This window comes from Lissotriton vulgaris, chromosome 10, assembly GCF_964263255.1.
Source record: "Lissotriton vulgaris chromosome 10, aLisVul1.2, whole genome shotgun sequence".
Lineage (NCBI taxonomy): Eukaryota > Metazoa > Chordata > Amphibia > Caudata > Salamandridae > Lissotriton > Lissotriton vulgaris.
In genome coordinates this window covers 245313562-245335812 of record NC_141698.1, presented here as the reverse complement: position 1 = coordinate 245335812, position 22251 = coordinate 245313562, and the positions used below count along the sequence as shown (strand labels likewise).

The window sequence follows — 22251 nt, the reverse complement described above, 5'->3', positions numbered from 1 at the left end:
ACTACTTTAGAGATTGTAACCACACTCCAGATTCTGGAAGGCATAAACCAATTCTTGTTCTCAGTTTTACTCTTGCGGACAAATCCTTAGCAGAGAAATGTCCTCAAAAAGGTACTCTTCATCCTAGCTGGATGTTCACGGCTGGAAAGTTGGCCTATTCTGATGCCAGTATCTTTGTTTTGAATCTGGCAGGTATCAGTTGGCAGTAACCTGTCAGAAGGACCGAGAAGAGACTAGTTCCAGCCTCTACACACAAAATGACCCCTGGGAGCCGACTGTGTACTTTGAGAGCTTCATAAGCAACAGCGAGCGTATTGTGAATCAGGTGAGTTATCCAGTGGCCTATGAATTGGTGAATGTGCTAGTTAGTTGTTTTGACCCACTCTCATGGACTTTATCCTGATATATAGAACATGTTGGCATGTTAAATTGCACTTCCCACATGCAATCTCTGCAGAACACCAATGCATTAAATGTGCAGGTGCCTGAAAATCTGCTGTGCGTGGATATATGGTGGTCATATCCCCACTAAATATCATCCCAACGCTCTGCGTCCAGATCAAACGAGGGTCCATGACCATCGTAGATTTATAGTCTCCAGTCCTGGGAAATTTGTTTAATAATGGCTCAAGTTTCCTCTAATTTAGATAAAAACTGATATTTTGACCTCCAGCTAGACTGTTCCTCTCATAGTCAATTCTTCTGCTTGGCCATATACTAAAATAGCCTGCCTCCTTATGCAATTGACACCATCTAAAGACATATTTTTCTACTCAGCCCAAATTCCACTTTTAAGTCATTTGCTACAAATCCCTATAGGACTAGTTCAAAGATTTAGAAAAATCTATGTAAAATTTTATATTACTCACTGGGCATTTCCAGTTTATTAAGAAGGACCAGTTTCCAGCTGTTTCTGCAATTTGAGGACATCACGAGGTAGCACACTAAAGTTGTAGCCTAATATCACCTTAAGGAAGCACTGGACCTGGTCCCAAGGCACTAGCTGCTCCACTGCAGAGAGTGCCTTTTAGTGTAGCCACATTCCAGTTGTGGAACACAGTCCCTGGATAAGGCTCACCACCAACCTGCTCATCTTCAGAAAGTCACAAATAATGCACCTCTTCTGCTAGGCTTCTCAAATTCCTAATAGGCAGAAAAGGCAGTATATTTCTGACCCCCGCCATAGTGCTTACTTAAGCACCGCTGGCCAATATTCCGGCCCCCTTAATGACTGAAACATTATAAAATCGACAAACGTCTCCAGCTGTCATTTCCAGGCAAACAGCTGTCTCACAGCTAGCTTTGGAATCTACCAATACCTCCTAGCTGCTGCCACCTATTAATGTAGCATATGTGCTTGCCTCTAAACCATTGTCCTCTACAGTGCTAGTAAAAACATGAATAAATGAATACATGATAAAGTCACCGTCTATAAACATAAATATTATGAAAACAATTATGAGTAATTTTTGATAAAATTCAGAAAGAACAGCAGTTCAGGAATTGATTTGGCCATTAAGAGAGCATGCCATATTGTATCACGGGAACATGCAAATATATCATACTGTAGAATACACCTTAGATAAATGAACTTGAGCAAGGATCCAGGAAAGGTTTGGTGTTCACAGAGGGAGGGGTACTGTTTAAGAATGAATGAATTCAGCCGTGTAGAGATCTGCCTGTTTTGTGTTACAAAATATGAATCTCCACCAGGTGTTACCCATGTAAAGGCCCACATACCCTATAGAAGATGTGCTATTGCCTTCTGTTGTGGCTTACACTTGAATAGTTTGCTCTGAAGTATAGATTCAAAAACAAGAAGGAAAATTTCAGCCCGAGAACCTTTGTGATCAAGTTTACTTTGTAGACGTTGGACAACAGATTATTTTGGGGATGTATGCCCTGAGAAACAACGCATTGGACATTTGCCCAAGAAATCAGAAAATTTAGAACAGCTCAAACAGACCTTCAAAATGTACTCATACAACACATCTTCACTAAAGTCATATTTAACCGATGTGACATCTGTAACCCCTTAAACGGCTTTATAAAACTCTATAAACTTCTTTCATAGAGTTGTAACATTAAGTGACTTCACTTCGCAAAGCATACATCAGGATTCCAAACAAAACGTACCATGGGGCATATTTAGCAAAGTTTTGCATCACCCTTGCGCTATGTAAGGTAGTGCAAGGGTGACAGAGAGCCTAGAATGATATTTACCAAGCCACGCAAGGCCACTTTGCATGGTTCTGCATAGCTTGTTCAATCTAGAGTAACGCAGGGCAGTTCAAGTCACCGCCTTGTTTTACTCTGCCCCTGGGAGCATTCAATGGAAGGAGCGTGGGTGTTCCCATGCGTCCACCCATGGATTTGGTGTATTCCCAGATTTGCCAGGGCTAGGAAACCTGGAAATGTGTCAAAATGCTACACCTTCCCAGGGGAGGCGTAACAAGGAGAAATATCTTTCTACAGCACACGTAAAAAGATGAAAAAGTCTCAGAGGATTGTTTTAGTGCAGGGCGGTGTTCCTTCCTGCACAAAAACAATCCTGTCTGTAACGCAAGCATCCTTGCACCATGGTGCAAGGGTTCCTACATTGGTGCTAAGCAGCAGTTGGTGCTCCAGTGCAGGCAGAGTGCAGGAATGTGCCATCTCTTGATAGCTATGGCACATTCCTGCCCACTCACAGAGTGCAGCGTAGCATGGTGTCTTGCTGCTTTGCGTGAAATAATGATAAATATGTCCCCATTTCTGTGAAGGGAGTAAACTATGCCTGTGCAGTTCATTTATAAATCCAAGGAACCTGGGGAAGTATCTACTAACATTTCACTCAATGAAGGGCAGCAAGTGAAGTTGCTGCTCTGCTTTGATTGAAAGGGAGAGAGCAGGAGCACGTGGGGCTGCCCAGTGCCAACACAGGCATCCTTGTGAAATTTTGCAAGGGTGTCTGCATTAATGTATGACATTACAATGTATGCCTTCACCACACAATCTAACCCTGCATGCCTTTACAGCACATGCATGGTATATATATATATATTCACAGAAAAAACCATAGGTTATACTCCATATATAGTTAGGAATTTGCATTTACAAAACCTTGAATATTCAATGAAAAAACCATTGGTTTTAGGCCATATATAGTTAGGGATTTGCATTTAGAAAACCTTATTTTACTCGCATAAAACCATTGAAATTCCATATATAGTTATAAGCGCTAACTATATATCGCGCACCCGCAATCCACTGCTGATGATGTCACATATTACATCATTCATGACATGGTTAGTGACATCACTGATGACATCACTGATGACATCTCAAATGACATCACTGATGACATCACTGATAACATCTCATTTGACATGACTGATCACATCACTGATGATATCATTCATGTGATAATACCATGAACCTCTTCAGACTCTAATATAACCTTAGATACAATCAGTGTAAACAGACAGTCACTCATCCATGGAGTTACTCACACACCTAGTCAGTTATGCCAAAAATCAATCACACCTCCATTTTCTCAACTATACAGTTATACACACCTTACTTATTCAAACATATACTAACACATATTTACTTTACTCTCTTATACAATCTCTGATACATGTTCACAATGATCCATACAGCCACTCACACATTCATTAGCTGTTCTGCACAGTTATTTATAGATGTCAACTCTCACATGTACTGTGTTTTACATATGTACTTAATTTGACATGTAGCACTGAGATATCCATTCACTCACTAATACACTCATGCACAGTCAACCGCCCATACAGCTGTTTCCACATGCAGTTTTGAATCTATACATATAGTGAATCAACTACTCACACATCTATGTACAGAGTCACACACCTTCCAGCCACCCATACACACACACTCAGTTTCCCATACAAATACTTGGACAACCAATCAACCCATACAGTTACTCATATAGCTACTGATCAACATATGCAGCAGTTTGTAGAACAACAGATATAATGATGCACAAATTAAAACAGTTTAGTCACTAACCCATGCACTCAGTGAGACACATTTAATCACTCACTCAATCAGTCAGTCATGCACCTAGTAAATCCTTCATCCAGACACTTATATATCCACACATTCATCAATATGTAAAACATATTTTAACTTTACAGAAACATACAGTCACTGGATGTTGTAATCAGTGATGTCATCAGTGATGTCATTTGAGATGTCATCAGTGATGTCATCAGTGATGTCACTAACCATGTCATGAATGATGTAATATGTGACATCATCAGCAGTGGATTGCGGGTGCGCGATATATAGTTAGCGCTTATAACTATATATGGAATTTCAATGGTTTTATGCGAGTAAAATAAGGTTTTCTAAATGCAAATCCCTAACTATATATGGCCTAAAACCAATGGTTTTTTCATTGAATATTCAAGGTTTTGTAAATGCAAATTCCTAACTATATATGGAGTATAACCTATGGTTTTTTCTGTGAATTTCAATGGTTTTTTAATAGCAAACATCAAAAGCTGTCAAATGTCAAGTACGTGATAGGTAAAAACGTTTTCGTGTTTATGCAGGCTGATGTGCTTTGAACGCTGCCCCCCCCCCCACTCCCCTCTTTTCTCTTAGTAGTACTCTCTCTTTGCAGATAGTGAACGGTAGTTAACGCAGACCTTTACCCCTGTTGTAATCCGTCGTACCTGCTTGTCTCTCCATTTGATTGATTATTATCCAAGCATTTACTGTTTTACAATTGGTTCTCTTTGGATCATTCTCTATTTACAAACAAGCACAAAGTCGCAATACTCTGTTTAGTCTTTGCAGATAGTGAAAAATCGTGTAAAAAAATAAAAGTAATCGAGCAAAATCAGTAGACCACTAATTCGATCTCTTTTTAACCTCGGTAAAATACAAACATTAGGAATAACCCTTCATGAGAAATACGAAAATAGTGAAATGAATTGAGCTCCACACCATGAGGGCTGCAAAACAGCTCGACTCCGCCACCCACACCGCCAAAAATAACGGCAAACCCTATGCAAATATTATAAATATACACAACACACCACCAAAGAAACAGAATAAAACATTTTATTAAATAACTATTTACATAACTATTTTATACTTTTTATTGCCCGATCCGGCTAGCTCAATCGATCGAGCATGAAAGTCATGCACTGATAACAAGCGTTGAGAGTTTGTAGAATGATGTCTTCAGATTTTCCACATACAGTGTAGTGGCGCGAACTGGCAGGGGGCGTTTGGATTCTACCCCTTCTCCAAATAAGATTTTCATACGTGAATGTTCGTTCATGCTTTTTGTCCCCGAGTTGCTTCCATGTCACTGCCTTACATAAATGGCATAAGTCCTGGTTATTGAGTGCCATACTTCAGAGTTCTAAGCAGTTCTTGTAACACTGTTTAAACCTTATTTGCACCTGCTGCAGCTTCACTATTCAAAGTAGTGGGGTCCATTTGTGGACCTGACTGCATTGGAAAACAATGTGATACGGTGCCTCCCTAAACCGCTTGACGGAGGCTCCCGAGGGGCGGTGAGATGGCGCGGACTGAGAGGGGGCGCTTGGCTCCTGCCCCCTCCCCAAGTCGTGTTGCCCTGGTGAGGCCTGAGATCGCCCCCGGCATAGGTGGCCGGCTCCCGGGGTCCGGCGGAATTTTTTCCCTTTTGAAGAATCTTTCATTCTGGACCTTGTCCCACAATCCGTTTCACCTGAAGACACGCTGTCGCAGGGCGCCCCTTTACCGTTTTAGTTGCCATTCCGCCCGCTTTTGGTACTCTGTGCCTCTTCCGCCATTCAGCTGTTTACCGCTCGCTCTTGCGACTACAACGTCTCGCTCACCATGTAGTTGAGTTGCTCCCGCTCTTAAGATTTGACCGAACTTTTTGGACTGCTGAAAGCGGTGGAATTCCGACCGCTGGTTGGTGGAGACATTTTGACTATATTCTGCACCTGCATTGTCGCGTAATGCGTCATATGACGCGACGCGTTAGCGCACCCGGAAGTGCTCCGGTGCGCAAGGCGCAGCTTCCCGGAAACGATCCAGAGCACGCCGCGCAGCGCGTAACGTAAGCATAACAGGTCATGTGACTTGTTAATAAAACTTTTCATTGGTTCATTTTACTTTTCTTTTCCTAATTATGTAAGACTAGGTCATGTGACCTAAAAATAACACTTTTCATTGGATTAAAACATTTTTTTTCCCCAAACGATAAAAGCCCCACCTTGTTTCTGGATGTTTCAGACTGAAGCTGGCGTCACCATGAGAGCACCACCATCTCGTAGCTCCGTCGTGGCCATTCCGCAAGCAATCATGGCAGCCGCTCCCCACCGGAAGCCTGCGGGAGTCGAGGGCCCCCAAGACTTTTGTACAATCTTCAAGGCTGAGGGGACGCTTTCGAGAATGGAACCCAAGCCCTGGCAGACAAGCGTCCGAGTTCCAAGGTGTCCCAGGGCCATTTTACTGGACCAGGCCCAAATCCGAAGAGCCGGCCGCCATTTTAAGAGTCCTGTGGAAGCCGCCTACCGCTGCACCGCAAGAGTGGGAGCAACTCAACTACATGGTGAGCGAGACGCTGTAGCCGTAAGAGCGGGCGGTAAACAGCTGAATGGCGGATGAGGCACAGTGTAGCAAAAGCGGGCGGAATGGCGACTGAAACGATAAAGGGGCGCCCCACTACAGCAGACAAGCCTCCGCCATGTGCTTCAAAACTGCATATGTATCTCGTGATATCAAGGTTGGGCAACCAGTACAGAACAAGCAGTTACGAGTCCCATTTACACCGGCGCCATTTTGGGCGCGGCCGGGCAGGTCCAGGATCTACTGAAACATAAAAAATGAGGCTGACGTCTCTGAAGCAGTTCACGAACAGCAGGACATAGCAAATAAACATGAACTCTCTAAAGCTGTTAACTCACTGCAGAACAAAACAAGTGAACCTGAAACCTCTGGAATAATTGTCGCTCAAAAGAACAACACACAAAACTCTGTAGAGCCTGAAGAAAAAAAAACAGAAGGGCACTGTAGTTTCAGACACACTTAACACTAATGACGAAACAAAGATATCGTCTGTTTATAAAGCAGTTATCATCTTGACAGAATTGACAAAGAAGTGTACAGACACCAATGCATCAGCATTCTCGGAGATAACATCTTAAGGAACAAAGAAAGACCTGTTCACTCTTGACACCCCAGGTGCTGTGTATATTGCACTATAGTGCTGCATCGACAAAACGGGCAACCCTATTGATGTGGATTTTTCATTATTGATTATTGTAAAGAAATGGCGACTCCCCCCTTTAGCAGATTAGCTAAATGTTTGCGTAATTTAGACATAAAAGTTATATTATTGTTGTTGTTGTTGTTATCGTTATAGTTCTGGTTAATTTAAAAAAATGGTTAAATATATTTACAGTTTTTGTTGCGTTCGTTATATTTAAATATTAATAAAGTTTTAAAATGTAACTGTCTTGGAGTACTATATTTTTTTAAAAAATCGGGTGAATGGGGCCTTGAATCGGGTTATTGTCATGTGTGGGCTTTGCAAGTGTACTGCTACAAGATCGGACATTTCAAACTCAAATGCACGTTCATTTTCTTACCTTTCCGAAACATGGAGCGCAATAGCAGGCAGAGAAAGGGTGATGCACGTGTTGAACACTGCCTGGCCTGCAAATTGTGCCAGTGCCCCCCCCGCCCCGAGTACTTCACAAATCTTTAAAAGACCATGCGCTTGTTCAATGGGAAGTGGATAACATGGCTAAGAGCATTTGCTGACTAATGCATGAATATCGCTGACTTCTCAGCGATATTCATGCATTGCGGCCGTTTTTTATCGCATTTGCGATAAACCTTGCTAATAGCAAGGTTTATGTGCGATAAAATTCGCCGAAGTGCGGCGATAATTATTGTCTCTAAACAAGTTAGAGACAAAAATTACCGCTAGTTGTTCGAAATATGCCCCCGGGTTTTTCCTTGCAGGAATCGAGAAGCGAAAGACTAGCACTGAAATCAGTAGTCTCACACCTGAATCGGGAGGGTTGGCATGTCTGGATACTCTACAGCTGGAGCCATACACTACATCCGCAGGGCTAGGTGATAGCCTAGGTCCGGCCTGGACAATCGGACACAGAGGAAGAGAAGTGTCAGAGGGTGCGGTAGTGAATAGGGTGAAAGGGAAGTGTCGAACGGGCACAGGGTGTGATTCTCAGAGAAGAGCAGCGCAGATGGGGGAAGTATATGGCCCATGCATGAGAGAGAGAGCGGGGGTGACCATTGCGTGGGGGAGATGCGTGCGAGGGTGGGGAGCCATGCTGAGAATCGACGGCGTGCAGAGAGTGGGTCTGGTCAAGGCATCTAAAATAGCTGCCGTGCACGACAAAATTGTGGCATTGGACAAAAACGCAAGATGGCGCAGACAATGTTTATCAGTAAGGATTCATTTATAACAAAATATTTACTCGCAGTGACAAAATGGTGTTCAACACTTCCTGATTTCCATCGAATCGAACGTTAACAAACGTCACGCAGCAAAAAAAAAAAAAAAAAAAAAAAACCACGCACAGAGCGGTTTTTAGCCATGTTATCCAATGGAAGGTGGATAACATGGCTAAGAGCATTTGCTGGATAATGCATGAATATCGCTGACTTTTCAGCGATATTCATGCATTGTGGCCGATGTGCGGCGATAATTTTTGACTCTAAACAATTAAAACGAAGCACAAAATGGCGAATTCCCATTTCGCTACCAGTTTGCGGCCCAGTTCGCGGCCCGTGAAGCGCTTCTACCGTGAAAAATAATTTTTTTTTTATTTTCCCCACGGGACCCTTTAATAACCCCAACAACATTCCTAGGGGGTCAAGAGGGGTATACCTTGCCCCCTTTCAATAAATTCCCCCTTCGTTTTTCACCTCTTCTTCTCTCTCGATCCTACCGACAGATAAGATGGCGGCCGCTCCGGACTATTTAGAATGTTGACAGACACCGGAGAGCCAATCAGCTTTCTGTTATCCAATGGAAGGTGGATAACATGGCTAAGAGCATTTGCTCGATAATGCATGAATATCGCTGACTTTTCAACGATATTCATGCATTGTGGCCGATGTGCGGCGATAATTTTTGTCTCTAAACAATTAAAACGAAGCACAAAATGGCGAATTCCCGTTTCGCTACCAGTTTGCGGCCCAGTTCGCGGCCCGGGAAACGCTTCTACCGTGAAAAATCATTCTTTTTTATTTTCCCCACGGGACCCTTTAATAACCCCAACAACAATCCTAGGGGGTCAAGAGGGGTATACCTTGCACCCTTTCAATAAATTCCCCCTTCGTTTTTCACCTCTTCTCTCTCGATCCTACCGAGAGATAAGATGGCGGCCGCTCCGGACTGTTTAGAATGTTGACAGACACCGGAGAGCCAATCAGCTTTCTGCGCGCAAAGTTCCGTTTCGCGAAAAGTAAGCGGACCGGATCGCTGCCCAGAGCGCTGTTACAGATATATATCTTGGTTTGAACGTTAATTTCTCAAAAACTACTGGAGCACATATATTGAGACCTAGCAAAGGCACATCGGGCTAACAGTCCCTACAATTTTGCCAAGTTTCGTGCAAATCCATTCAGCCGTTCGAGCTAAAAGTGAGTCCAACCGCCCTATGGAAAAATGAATGGAAAAAACGCGTTTTGGGACCCCCCTTTTTTCTCAGCCCCCCCTTGACGAAACTCCACCAAATTTTCAGGGGCTGCTCAGAAACAAAATGTGCCATTTTCCTGAAAATTTCAGCCGATTCCGTCCTCAAACGCCAAAGTTATTAGGCATAGAATTTTCAGAAATCCCATAGGGAATTAATCCTAACTATATATACCTACTGGCGAGACGCCAGTAGGTAATATATATATATATATATATATATATATATATATATATATATATATATATATATATATATATATACACACACACACACACACACACACACACACACACACACACATTAGGCTCAGCTTCCTTTGCGAAACAAAAGAATCGGCCGCACTCTCGTGGAAGAAGTTATACAGATTTTATTACCGTATACCAAACAGGAGACGTTTCGGCTTTGCGCCTTTCTCGAACTGTTACAGCACATAAACATTGGCAACGAACTGAGATGCCTCTCTTACTTTGTGAATGATGCTGTGGCCCCCTTAGAAGGGGTGGCAATAGAGTAAACTTTTAAGAAAATTGGAGACACGTTTTATTTTAGAACTTGACAGCAAGCGTCCCAATGGGTTGAACACGACTGAAGATTTGCATAATTTTCTATGAATAACAGCCATTAGTTCGGTTCTGCTTGTGTGACAGTTCAATCACAACACAATACAGAATTTGTTTGACATATAGTGGATGGACAGTACTGGGCTCCTTTTGGATTATGTAGTGGGAGCATAATAAATTATGTGACTTTACTAGAATTTTCTGATGCTGTTTTTTATGAGCGATTTGCAACATATATTAAAGCAGTTTTCCGTTTTTTACACTATTTGCACAGTTTTTTTATAGAAGTTTAGGCTTAGGGGGTTTTATATTCTGTACATATTTAAGAACACAGTTTGTTATATGTCGTACTGTTAAGCACTTTCAACACTTTTATATGAACCACTTTTTTCCACATAGAGACTTAATGTGAACAGTCTGAAGTAGGAGCATATGCTCGTGGACTAGGGTTGGAGATAAAGGCAAATGAAAAATTTCCAGTTATGCATTTATGCAGCTCAAAAGATTGTTTAGCAGATATTGAATATTTGTGGTATGACCCTCATTTGCAGACATTTGCACAGACAGCTAAAAATTTGCACAGATGGCTTTATTTTGCACAATTATCTGTTTACATGTTTATTAAGAGTGTATATATTTATGTATCACGGTCCCAGCATTTTATCCACAAGTAAGTTGAGAACTTGAGTCATGCAATGTTTTAAAATTTGTGAAACATGCAACTTTATATTTATTTAAGTATTTATATATTTATATATCTATAAATTATTGCATGTGCCACTTTCCAACGGGCCGCACTGAGAAATCTAAAGGAAGATTCTTCAGTGATAAGTAAACAGGCCGACAAACTCGGTGCTGTAGTAATTTGGCAGAGAGATAAATACTTAGCAGAAGGGCTCTCCCAAGTTAATAACCAGGAATGGTATAGGAAGCTGCAAGAAGATCCGTTACAACAGATCCAGGCATCTATCTTAGATATTGTCCAATCTGGTAGAGACAGTGCGTTTTTGGGCCCAAAAGAAAGTGATTTTTTAGTAAAAAAGTTCCCAAGAACACCGTGGCCTATTTTTTGCCAAAAATTCATAAAAAATTGTCTAACCCCCCGGGACGACCAATCGTCTCGGGTTGCAAATCGTGCCTTGAGCCACTGTCCAAATACGTGGACTTTTTCCTAAAGCCGTTTGTGGCTAAAGTCAAAGCCTATCTAAGGGACACAACCGACTTTTTAACGAAAGTCGAAGGGACCTTGTTTGATCACACATCACAACTCATGGTGACAATGGACGTCACGTCACTCTACACGCAGATCCCACAGGACGAGGCGTTAGAGGTGCTAGAACTTTATCTAGACTCCAGGGAAAGACCCCATAGAGTCCCTACGTCCTTCATCCTTAAACTAGCGGAAATCACGCTGAAAAGAAATTATTTCCGTTTCAATGACGACTTTTTTATGCAAATCAAGGGCACCGCGATTGGGTGCCCTTATGCTCCTGAAATGGCCGTACTGTTCATGGCCGAATACAAGAAGAAATATGTGGAAGAAAACAACCCTTTCCAGCACCATATAGTCCAATGGTTCCGATATATTGACGACGTGTGGCTCCTGTGGCAGGGGAGCCACACCGAGTTGAGTGACTTTCACCAATGGCTAAATACAAGACATCAGGACATAAAAAATTTCAGTGGATTCTAGCAATGTGAAAATGACATTTCTGGATGTTGAAATAAAAAATGTCGAAGGCACACTAAACTCCTCCTTATATAAGAAGGCAACGGACAAAAACACCATCCTCCATTATAGAAGTTCGCATCCAAGAAATTTGAGGGCAAATTTGCCATATGGACAACTTCTCCGGATCAGGAGAAATTGCTCGGAGATAGGACAGTTTGACCATCACGGGCAGAACTTCTGTGAGGAATTGGTCCAAAGGGGTTACCCCAAGAAGTTACTGAAACACTCTTTTAAGAGAGCAGGTTATACGCCTAGAGAGTGCCTCTTTGAAACTAAATTCAAACGTGATCTGGAGAGTTTAGTTTGTGTCATGACATTTTGTGCAGAAACTCACAAAGTACGACAAATGGTCCTTAAACATTGGCATCTTCTAGAAGAACTGGAAGTGCCATTTCCTCGCCCAAAATTTGCATATAAGAAAAATCAAAATATTGGCCAGCAAATTGTTCGTGCAGATATAAGGATTACAAAACCCAAAAGTGACTTGTTGACACAATGGGGACTAAAACCGATCGAAGGACACCACAGATGTGGAAATTGTATAGCGTGTGATTCGACTATCGAGGGTAAAACCTTTCAACACGCCAACACAACGTGGTCACATGTAGGTTTTTCCAATTGCAGGACGAAAAACGTAGTATATGCTACAGTCTGCCCTTGTTCCAAAATCTATATAGGCAAGACCAATCAACAAGTGAATACTCGCATGACACAACATAGATCACGCCTCAAGAACAAAGTCCTAACTGCGCCCTTGGTCCAACACTTCACTGACAACAAACATGGAGATAATGATTTCCAAAGGACTGTATTATTTAGTGCAAACCAGGCAAAATCAGGCATTAATACTGAGCAAATATTATTGAGGAAGGAGGCTTATCTGATATTAAAATTCAATAGTACCCAAACGGGGTTGAATTCCCTTTCCCAAATCTCGAGGCTTTAATATATGCAGACGCAATTTTTTCTTTAACAACTACAACATCCATAATGCTGAGCGGGAGCTGACTATACTGTAGGAGCCACACATGGCCGCCAGGCTACCAAAGAGTTCGCATTCCCTGGTCAGACAGATGAAGAGATAGGTGAGTGAGCGTGAGGTCTCCACAAGCGGTTGCGATTCCCTCGCTTTCTACCCCTAAAACAAATATGCTTCTACTCTAGAGTCCAGCCCGATTGATACACGCTCCAGCGAACGCCGCGGAGGAGCCTAAACCCTGTTCCCCGCCATTTAACTAAACCTGTGGATGTTATAAACAAGGAGAACCGGTAACGCCATTTGCGATCTCCTCTCCACACCAAACCAATCACAGGTATGTCTCCACTTATAAAGCCAATGTGAGCGTTCATCAAAGTATAGAAAACAATGGACACTGAGCACGATCGTTGATTGTGCCTAGCAGATGCCGTTGGAGCCGCACATAGAGCTCTTCGTTTGCAGTGTGAATTTTTCTACAACTGCACGGATTCAACGGTTAAAGGTATGAAGTCTGAGCCTTTCTGTCGCAGAACTAGCTTTACTGTGATGTTCCTTGGCTGTTCAGTAAATATGCCAATTTCTTACACATTAGGTCAACTGTCTCATTTAAAGACCGTGGCTTACATCAACCTCATTAGAATAATTGGACCGCGGGACCGCGTCGCCCATTGATGAAGGTAATTAGTCCTGTGACATCCAGCGCCCCTAGGGGGTACTAATTTTATTAGATTTCAGTCACTGAAACAAACTTCTTTTATATCTATATATTGTGTAGATTATCCACATTGAAAGAGTCCTGATGAGGTTCTGAGATTTACTCCCAGATTCGAAACGCTTCGGCATACAGCAAACAGGCATCAAAAAGAAAGAGATTACTAGCTTATGAATCTATGGTTCACTATCTTTGACTTAATTTTCAAAGTTGTGTCTTGATCTTTCCTAAAGAAATTTTTGTTGCCATTTTTTCACCTTGTGGGTATTATAGTGGTTTGATATTTCGCAAAGAGTTATTATTTGTGGACATACAATCGCTATTTTTGTAAAAGAAGATTTTGTATAAACTGTTCATAATTGTATATATGTTAGTTGTATAATAGTTTTGTAAATATGTGTAAGTGGTTTGTATAGTGTTTTTCTCACCCATGAAAAATATACAAAAATAATTATTGAAAAGTTCAAACGGTTTAAATAAAATAACCCCGACAAACAGAAGATTTTTCTTTGTTTGTTTGTTCTCAAATCTTGAGATAAGAAACCAGTGTGAGGGCTAGCAATAATTTTCAGTCTACTTTCCAACATCAAGCATTTCCGCTGTTTAACAATACAAACGTTACAATCATTGTACAATATTGTGAAATTTGGGACACGATACAATGCACAAATGAAGTATTTCCTCTATGTCAACAAAGGTGACCATGTGACCCACAGGGGGGATGGACACCAAGCAATTTAAAAATAATGGCAGACGCTGTATTTTTTGTGTGCCATTAGAAGTAATGGGGTAACCCAGTAACCCTCAGAACCAGAGTAAGGAAACTTAAACAACAACAATGGTTCCATTGAGGTACACAATTAAATTGAAGAATGAATTGAATTCAAAATAGAACAATATGTATGATTAAGGATATACAGGGAAAACAAACACTGACCACAATAGTAATAAAGGTAAATCTTTTAGTATTAACCTTGTAGCAAATAAATTCACAATTCCTTGAGTAGCTGTTCAAAACACACAAAACATAGGGACTGGGTATACATTGGGTGAATGAGTCGTGGCTGGTGACAAAGTGCTGTAAACAATTAAACGAAGTGCAAAAACAATCATACATATGGACGAAACATTACATCATGAGTGTCCACTTTAAAATACAATTTTCTCAAATGGATAATTTATTTATTACTCATGTGCTGCCACTTGGAAATCTTCATCTTGTGAGCAGTTTCTCTTGAGTCGTAATAGCACACCATACGGGATACTATTTTTCAGGGGTTTAGGATGGCTGTTAGCTTCTAAAATGGAATTCCCTGCGGTTGTCTTACGGAACAATGAGGTACATATTTTGCCTTTCCTGATAAAAACTTTTAGGTCTAAGAAGTCAACTTCTGTGTCACTGATATGGCCACTGAAATGAAAATTCACTGAATTTGTGTTCACATGTGCTATATATGCTTCAACTTCTCTCTTGGAGCCTTTCCAGAAAATCAAAAGGTCATCGATATATCGGTGCCACCCAATAATCGAAGAGACCCAGTGATGAGTCTCATCGACCCAGGCGACCTGCTTCTCCCACCAGCCTACGAACAAGTTTGCATAGCTGGGGACAAAGCAGGTCCCCATCGCTGTTCCTTTAATCTGTCTTTAGTGTTGCAGTTGAAATAGAAAGATGTTGGTGAGGCAGAAGGTCAGAAATTCAATGAGCATGATGTTATGTAATGCAAATTTTAGAGAACGACTTTTCAGAAAGTATTGGACTGCTTCTACTCCATCCTGATGGGATATACATGTATATAAACCTGTGACATCTAACACAATGATAAGCATGTCAGGTTCCCAAGTAATATTTCAAATTGTCCTTATAGAAGCTGTAGTGTCACAAATATAGGATGATATTGTTTTAACAAAATCAATCAAGAAAAAGTCCAAATACTGAGACATTGCTTCTGTAAGGCTGCCTTTTGATGAAATTATGGGTCTTCCTGGAGGCGATGATGCATTTTCACGAATTTTAGGTAGATAATAAAATGTTGGGGTGACTGGTTGTTGGAAAATCAGAAATTTGTGTTCATCGTTGTCAAGCATGCCTTGTGCGGCCCATTTATCCAGTAACTCATGGTTTTCAAATATACTTTTGTTGTACTCTTCTTTGCTAAATTTATTGTAACATGTAGTATCTCTCAGTTGTCGCAGAGCTTCAGTGCAGTAGAATTCTCCTGTCATGAGGACAATATTTCCTCCTTTATCCGAATGCTTACATACAAGATTGGTGTTGGTTCTCAATTTTTCCAGCTCCACTTGTTGTTCTTTCGTTAGGTTCCCTTTCTTGTTAGTAGATTAAGTCGTACTCATTGTTCACATTTTCAACAGATCATTCCTGACTGCATGTATATATATATATATATATATATATATATATATATATATATATATATATATATATATATATATATATATATACATATGCACATGTACATGTATATACATATGAAAGAGCAATGCGCCAACCGGATGGTTCTGGGGTGTTGTGGTGAGCCCTCCCAGAAAGCGCTTGGCGCATTGCTCTTGAACATGTATATACATATATATATATATTTATATATATATATATTACCTACTGGCGGTCGCCAGTAGGTAGTTATAGTTAGGATTTTTTTCAATGTTAAATCTCAAAATTCTATTTGGAATAACTTTGGCGCCGGTTGACGAATCTGCCTGAAAATTTCCTCAAAATGGCCTCCCGGAGATTCGGTCCATCCCTGAAACTTTGGGGGGGATGCGTCAAGCGTGGGCCGAGATAAAAGGGGGGTCCCAAAACGCGTTTTCCCCATGTTAATTTCCATAGGGCGGTCGATTTCACTTTTAGCCCGAACGGCTGAATGGATTTCCACCAAACTTGGCAAAATTGTAGGGACTGGTAGCCCGATGTGCCTTTACTATGTCTCAGGATATGTGCTCCAGTGGATTTTGAGTAATTTAGGTTCAAAAAAATATATATATCTAGAGCCGCGCCCCGGTACGCGCACCGGGGAGCGCTCAAAGCGCGCCACGCGACTTGCGTACGGAAAGCTGATTGGCTCTCGGGTGTCTGTAAACATTCGAAACAGTCCGCAGCGGCCGCCATCTTGTACCTCGGTAGGATTGAGGTGGTAAAAATCAAAGAGGGAAATGAGCAAAAAGGGGCAGGGTACACCCCCCTGACCCCCTAGGTTTGATGTGGGGGTCATAAAAGGGCAAAAAAAAAAAAAATTTTGATTTGCGCGGGGGGAGTGCCCGGTACGCGCACCGGGGAGCGGACAGGGGAGCGTACGATTGAGAAAAAGAATGACACTTAGCACTTTTTTTATAAATTGGAGGTAGTTCTGAAAAGAACTTTTTTTTTGTTTTTGTTGTTTTATATTTTTTTATACTTTTTGAAACGATTTTATATATTTTTGGGATTTTTTACAGGGGAAAAACAAAAACAGGGATTCAAAAAATGCTCAACAGGAGCAAAAAAATGAGAAAATTTAGGGACGGGGAGAGCATTGGTGTTCCTGTCTCTTTATTGCAATGAGTTCAACGCTCTGCTCCCCATAACAGAGTAGTTTGTCACAGTCCTTGCATAAAAATGTTGTGCCTGCAAAAACCGGCTGGACGTTAGGGACCATTCTTGCACGTGTTGTACCTGAAGGTGTTGCTCCACCAGTGGAGGTGCTGCTGCCATCTCTTCGTGCCTTCTCTGCCAGCTCCCTGACACTCTCCCTGGAATAATTTTTTGGGTGTCTTCTTTTGACATGCCTAATTAAATTGGCATTTCCAAAGCTGTATTTTTTTAGAGGATTGCCTCTGGATAAAATACTTCCACTTATTTTACAAGTTAGTTTACTTGCATTAACTTTTTTTTGTCCTTCAGGGAGGTCATAAAATTTCCAGATGAAGTGGTTCTTTGTTTTCTGGTGAGGAGGGTCCTCTTGCACAAATCCATCTGAATCACTGCTGGATGACTCCCTTGCAGCCATTGTTGTAGATCAGGAAAGTAATGAGTTGAAAATTCACAAAACACCTCTTGCTCTCTCCAAGTGCAAACCAATAGTGAGAGAAATGGGTGGGTTTCTCTAAATTTAGAAAAAAATAATTATTGAACCAATGAAAACTGTTATTTACAGGTCACATGACCATGGGCTTCATCATTATGAAACCAAAACTGTTATGAACCAATGAAAAGTGTTATTTTCTGGTCACATGACCCGACGCGCTTACGCGACACGCCGCGTAAGCGTGTCAGACGCCTACGTTGTGCGATCGTATTCGCTCGAGTGCTTCTGGGTGCGCTTACGCCGTGCGTATCACGCGGACGCGGCTACGCGATACGTCACGATCATGTTTTCGTTCGCGATATTGGCGCTCTCGGGACGCTCCCCGAAGCGCGCCCCGGGACGCTTTATAGAAGTACGCTTTTCGGGGCGCTCCCCGGGGCGCGCATCGGGAGCGCTCCAAAAAAAAATGGGAAAATTGTAGGGACAGGTAGCCCTATTCTGAAGTGCTTTTTACGAAAATTAACTTTGGAAAAATATGTATTGTGCTACATTGGGCTTTATATATGTTAGAGCAAAAATGTAGCCCAATGTAGCCCAAAGATGGCCACCAGAGACAAAAAAATATATAGCTCAAATATAGCCCAACTGTAGCCCAATGACAGAATGTATCAGAGTGTTCTAAACAACTAGAGCGCTAACAGTCTTACTTATAAAGTGAGACTTATAGTTAGGAATTAGCCAATTAAATTCACTGAAAAAACCATAGGTTTCACACCAGTTATAGTTAGGAATTAGCATTTAAAAAACCTATTAAATTCACTAAAAAAACCATAGGTTTCACATCAGTTATAGTTAGCTGGAAATTTTACTGACATAAAACCATTGAAATTCAACGTTATAGTTAGTTGGACTCACTATAACTTGTGCGTGTAATGCACTGCTGATGACGTCACATATTACATCACTCATGACATGGTCAATGACATCACTCACGACATCACTCATGACATCATCCTTGTGACAGAGTGACAGACCTCCTTTCACTGTAATGTAACCCATGAAACACATATTGAAAAATATAAATTAATTTTTTTTTTTAAATGGAGATACCCATACCAGTTACAACAACCAATTCAATAATTCCACCATCTATATACATTCACTCATTCACCAACAGTTCTATATAGTCACTCACACATATATACACTCATCATATGTAGTGATACACCTATACATCCTGTTACACACCGACAGTCATCCAAACGTTACTCACACACATACTCACACATGCAAATAAACTATTGAACATCCATTTATTTGCATATACAGCTAAACACACACTACCACCTTACTTCTAAGGAAACTTACATATACTTACTCTCTTAAACAATCACTTATAGAAACACATAATTATTTAAACATGAACTCTTTCAATCTCTCACTCTCACATATACTCACTCATATACATCAATACTCACATACACTAGATTAAAACATATGTAGTTACTGATAAAGACACTAATGAGACAGTCATTCACTCACTAACACACGCATATACACACTCATCCACCCATACAGTCCTGCACATATGCCGTCTTCAAAAAACATGCAAACAGTGAGTCAGTCATTGATGCATCTATGTGCTAAGTAACACTCCCACCAAACCATAATGACACTCATACTGATACTAAAAAAACATCTAATAATCTATATACACACATATGTAGCTACTCACCAACCCATGCAGCCATTTATACACAAAGTGAAACACTGATACATATATTTAAATATTTAAACATTAATCGTTAATATATGTATTCACTAAGATACACTTAATAAGCCAGTTAATCAATCATTTTTTTTTTAAAAAACTTCCATTTACACACTTATTTAAACATTTATTGTTCCATCGACCTTTACATATACATATATAAAATATATTTATTTTTCAGAAAGCCACACATTCACTGGATGGTGTCATCAGTGATGTCATGAGTGATGTCACTGACCATGTCATGAGTGATGTAATATGTGACGTCATCAGCAGTGCATTACACGCGCAAGTTATAGTGAGTCCAACTAACTATAACGTTGAATTTCAATGGTTTTATGTCAGTAAAATTTCCAGCTAACTATAACTGATGTGAAACCTATGGTTTTTTTAGTGAATATATATATATATATATATATATATATATATATATATATATATTACCTACTGGCGGTCGCCAGTAGGTATATATAGTTAGGATTTTTTCCCTATGGGATTTCTGAAAATTCTATGCCTAATAACTTTTGCGTTTGTGGACGGAATTGGCTGAAATTTTCAGGAAAATGGCACATTTTGTTTCTGAGCAGACCTTGAAAATTTGGGGGGGTTTTGTGGAGGGGGGGCCGAGAAAAAAGGGGGGTCCCAAAACGCCTTTTTCCCATGTTAATTTCCATAGGGCGGTTGGACTCACTTTTAGCCCGAACGGCTGAATGGATTTTCACGAAACTTGGCAAAATTGTAGGGACTGTTAGCCTGATGTGCCTTTGCTAGGTCTCAATATATGTGCTTCAGTGGATTTTGAGAAATTAACGTTTAAATCAAGATATATATCTGTAACAGCGCTCCGGGCAGCTATCCGGTTAGCGAACCTTTCGCGTAACGGAACTTTGCGATGAGAAGCTGATTGGCCCTCCGGTGTCTGTCAACATTCTAAACAGTCCGGAGCGGCCGCCATCTTGTCTCTCGGTAGGATCGAGAGACAAGAGGAGGCCAAAACAAAGGGGGAAATTACCATAAGGGGGCATAGTAGATCCTCGTTGACCCCCTAGGTTTTATGTGGAGGTTTTAAAAGGGCCTAGGAGGGTCCCAAAAAAAAATTTTTTTTTGCGTGGTAAGCGCCAAGTTCGCGAACCGGATAGCTTTCTGGGCAGCGAACTTTATGGATAAAAGAATGAAAGACTTTTCTAATACTGTATGTTAATTGTTTGTTGTTTTTCTTGTTTTTTTTTGTTTTCTTTATTTATTTATTTTTTTATTATGATTGTGTTTCATACTTTATTAAATTTTCTAACATTTCATTGTCAGAAATGTCATAATTTATTATAGGGTGTAATTGTTTTTCATTTTGAAGCAAGTTGTCTACTGCTTCAACACATTGTAGAAGTTCGTGGTCTCTACTGTCATCCATAAAGTCATCAAGTTTGTCTTGGCTGCTCTCCTTCAGTTCAATCGAAAATGAAACTTGCTGCTCGCCTTCCATTTTGCCTGAAATTTGGATTAAAAAAATATATATTAGTAGAGATAGGGCACTGTTGGGATTAATTTTAGATAGGCAGTTTTTATCAGTGAATTTATCTTTTGGCAGTGTATAGTATGAGAGTGGAAATAGGACTATAAAAAAGTGTATGTGATTTAACCAAGACAAGCCTTACTCCATTGATAACTATAACAGAGAAGTCTATCTAAATACATTACTACTACAGAGGGATAGTGTATATGTAGCAGAAAAAGTCTACTATATTAAGTCATAGTGCACAATATATTAAATTATAACTTACCTTCACAAAGAAGTTGAAGTTTTTTGAAGCTATTGAAATAGGAGGTACAACAAGAAGTAGTAGTCAAAATGGCTGTGTTTCCTTCTCTCCCTTTATATATATACAGGTATATAACCAATTAAATGTCAGGTAATAAAAGTAGAAAATGAAAGTAACATTTTCATTGGTTGTCAATTCCAACAATTCAGATGTGTTTTGTGAAGTAATTTACCTCACGGTACTTGGAGAGGTCTACAGGCTAAATGGCTAAATGGAATTTCAATGAAATTTGTGAGAATGGAAGGGATTGTTATGTAGTATGAGCTAATCTATATTTGGTGTGAGTGTCTCTAGTCGTTTTTCTGTAAATTACTTTCCCGCCTTTTTTTAGGACCGCTTTCCGGGAAGCTGCCCGGTTAGCGAACCTTAAGCGTCACGGGAGTCCACCATTTTGTGTTTCGTTCGCATTAAGATACAAGATGGAGGGCAAATAATGTTTAGAATGGGTAGAAGGGGTCATGGTAGACTTATCTTGACCCCCTAGGTTTTCTGAGCGTGGCTGAGGAGGCTTATATGTGCGGAAAAAAAATTTTTTTTTTTAAAAATTCCGCGAGGTTAGCTTTCGGTTAGCGAACCGGGTAGCGCTCCGGGGAGCGAATTTTGTGGAAAATTAGTGAAAAAAGTTAGAGAAAAATAATAATTGTGAGTGATCAGATGTAGGGTAGCTCTGAGAAGAGCTTTTGGGTTTATGGTACATTTAGGTACTTATAAGTAGGTACCAATGCACAGTCTTAAATTCAGAATGAAAATTCTGTTGCCCTCATCTGAGAAGTGAACTCCATCTCCTCTGTAGATATCTTGCATGTAGTAACGCAAGTTATTGTTGTACAGAGAGCCCATTCCATGGTCTCTCATGTAAGCTGAAACAGATTTGTTTACATGCTTCCTCGCTTTCTCAATTTGTGGACAAAATTGGTTGGACCACCTCCATTTCTGTCTTTGGCATATATTGGA

The 22251-nt window shown here is 40.6% G+C and overlaps 1 protein-coding gene across 2 annotated transcripts in view; it reads left to right on the top strand.

Annotated features, from left to right (window-relative positions):
* Positions 1 to 22251, top strand: part of AOC1 (amine oxidase copper containing 1) — a 303383-nt gene that overhangs the window by 172323 nt on the left and 108809 nt on the right. For both annotated transcript variants that reach the window (XM_086940930.1, XM_086940931.1), the window contains one exon: positions 193 to 325. In XM_086940930.1, coding sequence (XP_086797056.1) covers positions 193 to 325 — 133 coding nt within the window. The remainder of the gene's footprint in view (positions 1 to 192; positions 326 to 22251) is intronic.